The 12,055-nt window shown below is 47.2% G+C and overlaps 1 protein-coding gene across 2 annotated transcripts in view; it reads right to left on the bottom strand.

Moving 5' to 3' along the window:
* LOC137428903 (NEDD4-binding protein 1) overlaps positions 1 to 12,055 on the bottom strand; it is a 79,555-nt gene that overhangs the window by 41,971 nt on the left and 25,529 nt on the right. For both annotated transcript variants that reach the window (XM_068118764.2, XM_068118765.2), the window contains exon 3: positions 683 to 1,821. In XM_068118764.2, the coding sequence (XP_067974865.2) occupies positions 683 to 1,821 (1,139 nt within the window). The remainder of the gene's footprint in view (positions 1 to 682; positions 1,822 to 12,055) is intronic.

The following is a 12,055-nucleotide window of genomic DNA, read 5'->3' as shown; positions in this document are numbered from 1 at the left end:
GCTCGGCCACTCTGTCGACAGACAGATTTTGTTCTTTGGTCCCCATTGGCTAAACATCAAGCACAGCCGCCAATTCAGATTTTGGGCTTATTTGTCCTCACCTTTTGAAGGCGCCTTTTTATAATAACAAAGGTAAAAAAAATCAAACATTTAAACAGCCTTGGACGTGCACCTTGACCCCATGGCCAAGCCACACCGTCTATTAAGGCTGTCCCATTAGCATACACATGCACCTCAACCCAAAGGCTGAAGCACATGGTCAATCAAAACACGTGCATCCTGACCCCGTAGGGCCAGAATGCATGGTCATACAATTGGACCCCTCCTCCATAGGAGTGAGTCCACCGTCCACCAGTGGCTTTCACGCAACAAGTGGGTATCATTGTCCTCATCAGGATGGCATAGTGCAAAAAAAATAAATCTAACCAATGAGGATCAAACTCGTCTATTAAGTGAATCAAGGCACCCCCTAGCTTTAATGGTGAGCACCAGCCACGGATCATGTCTCGCACAGTAAAAACCGCATAACCCGCAAGGAACCAACAGTTCCCGCCAGATAATGATTATTATCTCCACCGATCGCACCCCCTGGTTTTGGTTTGCACTGGCGGGAACGATGGTCTGGGCACAGGCTGTTGTAATATTTGTTGTAACAAAATAAACAAAAAACAAACAAACAAACCTCATGGCCACATTACAGCCATCCACGATGATGTGTCGAAGGCAATGAAGGCCAGGAACATCAGGCAAACGCAATTTGTAAGGAATTTTGAGGCGCTTAATGAACCGTTCTACTGGCATGAGAAGGGGTCCACTTTCCAAACTGCTTTGATCTGCTTCAGGCCAAACCAAAGGCCTGCCAGTTCCTGATACAGGGAATGGAAAATTAGGTTGTTCAATCACTCCAGTTGCTCCTTCAAAAACACGTTGCCTGTCATTTGGTGGTGCTCGAGGACTTGGTAGCCCAAGAGGAGCCGGTCCACCTCTCTTTGCCACCTGAATTTCAATCCGGTCCAAGATCTGCGACGGGTCCAAATCAGTGTGTATGCCTTGCTCGTGCCGGGTTGCTTTGACAGCGAGCTGTATAATGTCACGGTCATAACCCATGGCAATAAATAAATTCTCCAGCTGTACATCGTTCATGGCTGCATCAACATGATGTTCAGAGTCTTCCAGCATGGCCGTGGAGCTTGTAATGGGCAAGTCGCTTGGACTATGAGAACCACATCTCGTGTTGCTTACTTTTTCATCATCAACCTCAAGAGATTTGCGTTTCACTCCTTGCCCAACTGCACGTGATCCTTGTCTTTCGTGATGAAGATTTGTCGCTAATTGCTGACTAAGCTCCAAAATAGGATTTGAGGACTGTCTGGATTTAATATCAAAAGGAGAAATGGTAGGTGTTTTTAAAGTGTGACATGAGCTGGAAGGGCAGGCAGAAGTCCTTGTTGGATTATCCACAGTCATGATGGTCTTTTCCACAGGTCGGCACAGCATAGCATGATGCTCCATTGCATCTTTGGTTGGACCTGCTTTCTGTTGTATATTAACTTTTTCTTCATTTTCTGCTTTCTTACAAATAACACCCCCTCCACTCTCTAGCTTTTCTTCACCACATTGCCTTTTACTGCTCCCAACTTTCTCAACATCACGCGTCTTCCTGCAAAAGTCTCTCCATGCTGGATTTCCAATATTTAGAAGACAGTGTTTCACCGAGATTGGTAAATCATTTAGTTCCACGGCATATTGATCAGAATGGCATGTAACAAGCTCTTCAAATTTACTTCTTACATCTCTGGCATCAATGTTGTGGTCTTCATGCTGAAGAGACAAAAAAAATCCATCAGATAAAACTTGGTGACAATTTCAGGGAACACTTGTTTAGGATAAAGCTGACACAAGTTTTAATTTTATCTGAGGTTTATCGATCCAGAAGAAAGAAGGCATGACAATTTTGTGACAAAGCTTAAATGAATTAACCATTATCACAGTAGCATTTAATTTTTTATTAAACTAATAAAAACTGCTCATGTCAAGAAAACATTTTCTTACCAACTTGCAGTAAAGTTAAATACAAGGTAGTTTTCCTCACAACAGCAATCTGAAATCTGCATTAAAGGAGGCAGTTTTAACAGTATATAAAAAAAATTGAATTACAGTAAGTCGCCGATTTGTATCGAGTCTATTTCTGTTGTTTCAATAGTACGCCGTTAACAAATTATGGGACAATAGTTGATCTAAGTCACACTGGTCCGATAAAACATCGTTCAATTATCATTTATATATATATATATATTTTTTTTTAAGTACAGTAACGTAGTGTGCAGCTTGCAAAATGTTTTTTTCATTTATTGCACAGCCAGCCAGTGAAGAAGTGACAATGTTGCGTCACACACGAGTGGAGAAGCGACAACATGGCAATGCACAGTGGATGTCGCGTCGTGTAATGAAGGATAAAGGTTAAGACCCGTTGCAGTTCCCTCTCTGGTGGTGAGATAAGCAATGTGCTATAAGAGGGTTGGCCTGAGCACGAAGGAGCTGTCTGTCTTTTGTGGCGAATTTGAGCTGGTCGGTTTAAATGACGCATCTTTAAATGGCTTGTTTTTTTAATATGATTTATATATATGATTTATAGGTTTTATAGGTTATATTTAGTTTTAGTTTTGTAATTATTGCAAATTTGTGTGCAATTAGTCGTTTTTTGATCGCACCTCATGCGCGGCCTGGTCTCTCCAGGCTCCCCCCATCAGTATTTTGTGAATACAAGTTCTTTCCTTCATAGTATTTGTTTGTTTCTTTGATTTTCTTTTCTCCCCCCAACCTCTCACGAACATCTTACCCTTTGTCCAACGTTTTAAAAAACAAAACAAACAAATAAACAAACAAAAAAAATATATATAAAAAATTCTTTATTAATTCTTTCTCTCCTCCCTGGACACGTGTTTGTTCCCCGGCTCCGGCTCTCCTCCTCGTCTCGACTTGTGCCCCGCCCCCTATATCTCGTTTTTCTTCCACCTCTGCTCCTTTCTGAAATCCACGTCCTCACTTAGAGACTTTTCCCAGATTATTTTTCATGGTTTTGTTTAAATATTATTTAAATATTGTTGTGGATTTGAGAATTGTGTTGTGGTTTTTAAAAATATCGTTGTAAGTGTAATGAAGCTTGTTGTAAATATCACCCTCCAGTTTGTGTATAAAGGTCAAAGGTCGTCCCCTTAGTTATTCCATATACAATCACATAGCAAATCATAGATTTCCTTTTTTTGTAGTTATCTCCTTATTCTGTGTATTAGGTTAAGGTTCTTACCCCTCACTCACCTGTCTTCTATCCCCCTGTCCCCCACTCGAGGACTGTGCTGTGTCCTATCAGGAAGCTGTTCAGCTAAAAAAAAAAAAAAAAAAAAAAAAAAAAACACCTGTTCACCAGTACTACACCCTTAAGGAGCAGGTAAGCTCGGAGGCAACTACAGTGGTGGAGGTGTGCAGGTGGGTAGACCTGCTGGGAGAGCCACACGACCCAGTCCTGAAATTGTGCAAAGGCACAGGGAGTTGAATCGGGGGAGTGAGACCCCAAATTGATAAGCACCACAGTTTGGTCAATGGGAATTTGGTTCTTAAAACCGCATCGATTAAGATGGCCAATGGTTTGGCAGGGAAAGACCCCGGGTAGTGTAAAGTGTATTAAAGTCATTTAGAAGGTAGTTAGGATGGAGATCTCCTCGCACCATCTACATCCACTCACCTGAGGTAACGACGGTGCTCCACACCATGCCATGGTTTGTTTTTATTATTTTGGTGCAAATGTTTGGAATGTGAGACGCATCATGACGTGGGTGTGACATTGTGCTTTGTGTTCCATCTCTCCCTCCTTATGAGGATTGATGATGAATTGGTGATGGCAAATTTTGGTTAGAGGGATTGTGGGGACGAATTTGGTATAGGGGAGATATGGGGAAGACGTGACGGTCGCGACGAATTTGTAAATGTGTAGATTTTTGTACATATGGGGTAAGGGCAAGGGAAGAGTAGGTAACAGGGGGGGGGGGGGGGGGGGAGGGTGACGTACGGTAGGGACGAGCTTTCTCACTTCGCTCTCCGTATGCACCTCGTCTTGCATTGCCTTGTTTGATGTGTACCATTGTGACCTTACCCCTCACTCACCTGTCTTCTATCCCCCTGTCCCCCACCCGAGGACTGTGCTCTCTGGGCACCAAGGGGAGTGTGCGGGAGTCCGCCATTGTGTGCCCGAACTCTCGCAACCACAGCTGCCTGCATCGATGCACCACTTATGGACCACATGTCTGTGGCTGAGCACCACTAATGGACCCCACGGGTTGGGACATGGCCCCTCTGCTGGAACCGGCCATGATGGCCCGAGATCTTGCTGGCGGACCTCGGAAACGTGGCACCTATGCCATACAGGTGAACCACCCCTAGTCGGCCCTGTGGGCCATAAATAAAAAATGGACACGGTTGTGCACTTTTATTAGTCCAAATAGGCCGCCAGTAAGAGCAAGATGACAACATCAGGAAGAATAATGGCCAGCAGAGGGAGCCGAAGAGGAAGACCAGCACCAGGGGTTTGTTTATTTTTATTATGAACTGTGGTGACTGTGCACTGATTGGTGCTTTATGGTGCTTTGGTGCGTTTTTGGTGCTGGTACGTCGATGCAGGGCAGGCTCTCTCCCCCCCCCCCCCACCCCCAAAAGAACAATCACAGGTCCTGGGTTAGTTTTGTAAATACAAGTAGTGTCAACTGCAAATAATGCTCCCCCATCGTTCATGTTGTAGTTTGAAGACAATTCCGCAATTCGGTTAGCTGTGGGCATAAATCTGTTAGATAGGGTGCAATGCAGCAGCAGGACATATTTATTTGTGTTTTAAAACTGTCACACTCAGGGTCAGGTTAAATGTAGACGGAACGACACCTACGTGCCACACTAAAGTTAAGTTTAATAGGCCCGGGATGTGCCTAAGAGGAGGAGGGTGCAGTGTTGTGGATTTGAGAATTGTGTTGTGGTTTTTTAAATATCGTTGTAAGTGTAATGAAGCTTGTTGTAAATATCACCCTCCAGTTTGTGTATAAAGGTCAAAGGTCGTCCCCTTAGTTATTCCATATACAATCACATAGCAAATCATAGATTTCCTTTTTTTGTAGTTATCTCCTTATTCTGTGTATTAGGTTAAGGTTCTGTCTTCCATTAGTTGACACTGCATTGCATCAAATTGGAACAAGGTAGAATCCCTTTTCAAATTCCCCAAAGCCTCCATTTCCAAACGCATTCCCCTTTTGTCAGTGATTGCCAACTGCATTCGCCGCTGCTGCTTTGGGACCGTGTTTTTCGCCGCAAGACTCCATTGAGCACGAGGTCATCTCGGAGCAGGTGGGAGGAGTCAGCCCAGCGCCAGGAACAAGGCGTGGCCTTGCCAACGCCTCCTCTAGGGGCGGGATCGGTGAGCCCTTGCGACCAATCAAGGCCGAGGCGAGCTCACCGATGGGTGTGTCCTGGAGGCCGGCGGCTTGATCGCCCCAGGCGCAATAAAAGAGCGCGCGCAAGCCTTTTGAGAGGGTCGGCAGATGCGTGAGAGAGTTGGCAGTGCACCGGAGCCCAGTCGAGTCCAGTCCAGTTGAGGAGGAGCGGAGAGTCCAGTGGCGCGGCTGACCAAGGAAGCCCCCACAGAGATGAGATAAGAGAGACGTGAGGGGGTGCCTGTATTGCGGCAATAGGCCGAGACCCTCTAGGCCCTATTGCCGGTCGGTGAGAGGCGAAGCGGAGCTGTGTTTGCCGGGTCTTCGCCTCGACCCCAAAGCGTGGATCGGAGCGTGCGCTTGGAGCTGGATCTCGACGCCACCATCTACCTGGACCCTCCTCTGCCGTCCCAAACCATTCCGGTCCTTCCATCCTTTTGTGTACGTGAGTTTGTTTTGTGTCTTGTCCCTGGGTATAAGTAAGCTTGTATAACTTACTATTGCACTGTGTCCTTCTGGTCCTTCCATCCTTTGTCTTTATTTTCTTATCTTTCCTTCTCCTTGGTTACTTTTCATTGTGTACATAATAGGTAGAAATAAATCATATTTGTATTTCCTACCTTGGTTCTTCTTCTTCTTCTTCTTCTTCTTGACATCCGTTCGTCTTTGTCTTTTCCGCATTGAAAACCTGTGGCACGATTTGGCCAACGTTCAAGAATCGGGTCTAGTCCTTGTTAATAGTTTGTGCCGCGGTTGCTAAAACCGATCGGCAATTAACATCTTCCGCGGTACAAACGGGGCTGCGCATCTGCATTTCCGGAGGTAGCTGTGTAGCGTCAGGAGCGGAGACGGCCAGTGAAAATAGAAGGGGGGATTAACCCCCCCCCCCCTAAGGGGAGTGCCGTACTCTGGTTCCGTAACAATATGTTTAAACCACAGCCGTGATGCTGACGCCACCCTCCCCCCCCCCCCTCCCCCCCCCGCACCCCCCCTCACCATTTCCATGTTTTAAATGTTTCCCAGTGTGTACCCTGGATTAGAATAGGTACACCGTATCCCTGCGTGTCATAAGAGACGACTAAGAGGGTTGGCGTCAGGAAGGGCATCCGGCCATAAAACTGCCTCAAAAAGAGAACCATGACAATTACAACTACATATGGGCAGGGTACAGCCCGAAGTGGAGATCGGTTTCTGAGGTTTGGGACATGGAATGTAGGGACAATGACAGGGAGATCAGGAGAAGTGGTGGAAGTAATAGTCATAAGAAGAGTGGACATATGTTGTGTGAAAGAGACGAGATGGAAGGGAAGTGGTGTGAGAATGGTGAAGGGTAGGCAGGGACAGAAATACAAGTTTATGTGGCAAGGGTGCCTGGATGGCGTGAATGGTGTTGGTGTCCTGTTTTCTGAGGAGTTTGTCGACAGTGTGGTGAGTGTGACTAGAGTGAGTGATAGGTTGATGATGGTGAAAATGATGATTGGAAAGCTCTTGGTGAACGTCATCTCGGGATATGCTCCGCAGGTTTTTTTTTTTTTTTTTTTTTTTTTTTTTTTTGTATACAAGGTCGAGGCTCGTGAAAGAGCGAACATTAATCACACAGAAAGACAAACCGACACAAAAAACATATAACATAGGGAGCGGTAGACAAGATGGGGAGAGAGGGGGAAGGACACAAACACAACATTTGAGAGCAGGGACCGAGAGACATGGAGACATCGAGAGATCTGAGAGAGGGCGAGGGCTTTGGGGGGGGGGGGGGGCGTGGGAAGGGGGCGGTGGGAGAGGTATAAAACATATGGACACTGCCAGGACTTCCAGGAAAGAAGTTGGAATTTCAAACAAGGTGGATCTGGGGTGAATTAGCGGGGGTAGAAAAGATCAAGGTTTTGGATGGGGGAAGATAAGAGATGGTGGTGAACAGCTGTTTTAAAGACCTGGAGGGAGGAGTGGGATTGAAGGGAGTGAGGGAGTTTGTTCCAGAGGCGGGAGAAAAGAGGAATGAAAGAGTGAAGGTGAGCAGAGAGCCGAGATTTCGGCAGTTTAACCATCAGAGGGTTGCTGGCAGATCTTGTGCGACCTGTAGGAATATTTGGGGGACAGAGCACAGAGAGAGCTGGGGGTGCAAGGCCGGAGAGGAGTCGGTAGAAGACAGAAAGACCACCTACCTGCCTGCGGTGAGTGAGTGAAAGGCCCTCAGAGATAGCTTCATCGCGGGAGATTCCAATAATTCTGAAAGCTTTGGTTTCAACAGCGTGAAGCCGAGCTAGGTGTGAGGCAGGAGCACCGGCCCATAGGGGAGAACAGTATTCCATTGAGCTGCGGATGAAAGCCTTGTATGTGGTGAGGAGCTCAGGTGTGCCGAGGAAGGACTTCGCACGACGGAGGATGCCCAGTCGGCGACTGGCTTTGGAGGCCAGCTTGGAAATGTGGTTTTCCCAAGAAAGATCATGGCAGATAGTGAGACCCAAAATCTTGAGCGACAGAACTTCTTGGAGAGGATTGTTGAGAAAGTAGATGGGAGGGTTGTCCAGTCGATCTTTTCGGAGAGACATAGTAAGAGTGTGAGATTTGTCAGGATTGAAAGACATGTTCCACTTGTTTGACCAGTCTGTGATTTTGTCCAGGTCTTCAGAGAGTGAGGAGGCAGCAGACTGCCGATCTGAGGGAAGAGGAATGGAGCGGCAGAGAGTGGAGTCATCAGCAAAGAGATAGAGAGGATTTTCGAGAGAGTCAGAGAGATCATTGATGAAGACCAGAAAAAGCACGGGGCCCAGAACACTGCCTTGGGGAACTCCAGCCTGAACAGGAAGAGGAGATGAGAGAAACCCATTCAGGGCCACACGTTGACGACGACTAGAGAGGAAGTCCGCCAGCCATGCGTGGAGATTTCCATGGATACCAAAGGAGGAGAGTTTGGTGAGCAGAGCGGGGTGCCAGACCGTGTCGAAGGCACGTGATATGTCGAGGGAGACAGCTCTAATTTCCTGTTTGGCATTGAGGACCTCCATCCATTGTTGAGACAGCAGAAGCAGCATGTCCAGAGTAGAGTGACCTGGTCTGAAACCAAATTGATGATCAGAGATCAAGCCATTGGAGAAGAGGAAAGATTTCATATCCGAAGCAATGATGGATTCCATGACTTTGCTGATAATTGGGAGAAGGCTGATTGGTCTGTAGTTGCTAGGATCTGTTTTTGCACCTTTTTTGTGCAAAGCGGTGATGTTGGCTGATTTCCAAGCAGATGGCAGTTGACCTTGAGCAAAAGAGAGGGTGAAGAGAACAGAGAGAGGGTGAGATAGAGCAGCAGAGCAGGATTTTAGGACCCGTGGGCTGATGCCGTCGGGTCCAGTTGCAGAATCAGAGTCGAGGGTTGACAGAAACTTTTCCACCTTGTCAGGAGGAAAGGACACGGAGTCCAGGAGCAGCAGGGTACGACTGGGTATGGTGGGTACAGAGAGGGATGGGTTTGGGACACAAGATTTAGAGGCAAACACAGAGTTGAGGCATTCAGCTTTTTCACGTGCGGAGTCAGCTGTGTAGCCGTTTGAGGTAAGGGAGGGGATGGAGGGGGAACAAACACCAGAAACGGATTTGACCAGACGCCACCAGGATTTGGAAGAGGGAGACAGATAAGAGAGTTCGGTCTTGAGAACGGAGAGATATTGTTTCCTGGCTCTCCTGAGGGTGGACACACACTTGTTTCGGGCTTTGTGAAAGGAAATGAGATTTCCTTCCGTTGGATTTGCTTTCCAGGAGACGAAGGCAAGTTGTTTCTGGGCAACAGCCTCACCACAAGATTCCGTGTACCATGGACGGGAGGAAGGGTATGACAACTGAAGACGAGATGGGATAAATCTGTGCATGAGAGAGAGCAATTTACTTTGGAAGAATTCCCAGGATGAGTTGATGTCAGAGGTGGTAGAAATGGGAGACCAGTCCAGATGATTGATGGCTGCTTGAAGACCGTGCCAGTTGGCCTGAGTGAAATGCCAGACTCGTCGACGCTGAGCAGGCTCCCTGAGGATGGTCAGAGAGATGTCCACTTTAACAAGGACATGATCAGATGATCCGATCGGAGCAGAAGAAGAGCAGCAGACATTTTCAGGGAAGTTAGTCATAACCAAGTCCAGAAGAGAAGATGTTCCGTTGACTGAGATCCGGGTCGGGAAATTGACAGATTGTGTCAGTCCCAGTGAGTCGCAGAAGTCCTTTGCTGAGGAGCCATGGCTGGTGAGAGAGGTACCCACACCCAGCCAACTGGCATGATGACAGTTGAAATCACCACATATGAGGAAGAGAGAGTTGGGATGAGTAGATAGAAGTTGGTCCATATCATCAGACAGCGAGATGTAGATGGAGTCATCACTGTTTGGTGGACGGTACAACACACATATGAACAAGAGGTGGGAGCGAAGGGGAAGCCGTAGCCAGAGGTATTCCTGGGGGTGAGGTGGAGAGAGTGCAGTGCAGGGCGAGTGAGGAAGAGAGTTTTTGATAAAGATAGCAACCCCGCCTCCAGGACGAGGCTCAGGTCTATCATACCGGAGGAGGGAGTAGCCCGGGAGAGATACTATGGAATCAGAGACATCATAAAGGAGGAAAGTTTCTGTTAAGCAGATCACGTCTGGTTTGACAGAAGCAACCTGTATGGAGAGATCAGTTAAGTTTGAACGAAGGCCCCGGATGTTTGAGGTCCATACCGTTAATGAAGAGGAAGGGGGAGCATCAGATACAGAACAGGGGGGAGGAGGGGTAGGGTAAGATGTGGAAGAGGTGGAAGAGGTAGGGAGAGCTGTTGAAGGTGTGTCAGAGATTTCAGAATAGCTCGGAGAAAGGGAAGGATGGGGCGGACAAAAGGTTTGATGGTGATTGGGTGAGCCACAATGAGGTGTTATTTGAGGAGGGGGAAGAGCGAGGCAGAAGGTTGGGGGAGATGGAGGTGAGAGTTTGAAGGGGGAAGAAGCGGGGAGGACGCTTTGAGGAGGGGGAGTGAGAGGGGGGAAATTGAGAAACAATGAGGGTGGGGAGATTTGAAGGGGAGGGGTGAGGGGGAAGTTTGGGAGGGAAGGGGCAAGGGGAGGGATTTGAAAGGGATGGGATATGGGGGAGATTTGGAGGGGAGGGGTGAGGCAGGAGTCTAGGAGGGGAGGGGCGAGGGGGCGTCTTGGCGGGGAGGGGTGAGGGGGTCGTTTAGGAGGGAGGGGGCAAGGGGGGAGATTTGAAAGGGATGGGTGATGGGGAAGATTTGGAGGGGAGGGGTGATGGGGAAGATTTGGAGGGGAGGGGTTATGGGGAAGATTTGGAGGGGAGGGGTGAGATTGGATTTTTGAAAGTGTACGATTTATGGGAAACGAACATTTATTGCAAAATGAGTTGCTTGTGACCTTCGAGTTAAAAATACGTTTAAGGACGCTGGATGGAGGATGGAGTGCAGGAGAGTTTAGGGAATGTAGAAAAAAGGCACTATAGGAGATGGATATTTTTTTTGGGATGAATTGATTTGGTGAGCAAGTCGAAAGCAGCCTTTTAAAGAAGAAGAAGAAAAAGGTGTTATAAAATATGACGGAATACATAACTTGAGGGGAAAGTGTAAACATTGAAGGTTAATGAGTGAAAACTATCTGGGGAAATGGGGGAGAAACACGTGGTCAAAGAACGAACGAACGAATAAGAATGAATAAACGAATGATAACAGAGAAGGGAAATTTTTTTTTTTTTTTTTTTTTTTTTTGAGTTGAGATTTACACAAGGAAGTAGGCTATGGGTGAAAAGACTGGGAATACAGAGAACGAAAGTTATTGGATCACAAACGACGGACCACTGAGAGAAAAACAAAGCCTCAAGGTTGTACAGTGCACACTGTACAAGGCCTTGCTCGCGACACGGCAAACAGACGATCAATTTATGAAAGATAAACACCGAGAAACAACCAAAGTTGCACACAATAACTTCACACACCGAAAGATAAATACAGTTTCGACAAAATACAATTGTGAACAGACTTAACTTCGAAAAACGTGGAGACCGTGTGGAGCTTCGAAAATCCCTCCGGTGGGATGATGAAGGTTGGTTGGAGCGATGAAGAGGAGGACAAGTTCTGGTGTGCGATAGAGAAGCTGATGGAAAACGTGAAAGATGAGGAAGTTGTTGTGGTAGGAGGAGACCTAAATGGACATGTGGGAAGGAGTATGGATGGTTTTGAGGGAGTTCATGGGGGTTACGGATATGGTGTGAGAAATGGAGAAGGTCAAAGGATTTTGGAGTTTGCTGATGGAGCTGATTTGTTGATTTGTAATACTCAGTTCCAGAAAGAGGATAATAAGCTTGTTACATACACGTCAGGTGGGTCGACGACAACCGTTGACTACCTGATGGTGCGTAGGCGAAAAAGGGGGCACCTCCGGGACACAAAGGTGATCCCGGGGGAGGAGGCTATTTCACAGCACCACTTGGTTGTCTGCGACATAAGGGTGAAAGGTGCGAGGAGAGCTCGGCGGGTGAAGTACCAACCGAGAATGAAGGTGTGGAGGTTGAAAGAGGTGACAGTAATGGAGGCATTAAAAGAGAGGCTGAGTAGGGTCGAG

The sequence above is a fragment of the Myxine glutinosa genome, chromosome 6 (assembly GCF_964187855.1).
Source record: "Myxine glutinosa chromosome 6, kmMyxGlut1.1, whole genome shotgun sequence".
In the NCBI taxonomy this organism is placed as follows: Eukaryota; Metazoa; Chordata; class Myxini; order Myxiniformes; family Myxinidae; genus Myxine; species Myxine glutinosa.
This window is presented reverse-complemented; position numbering and strand designations above follow the sequence as displayed.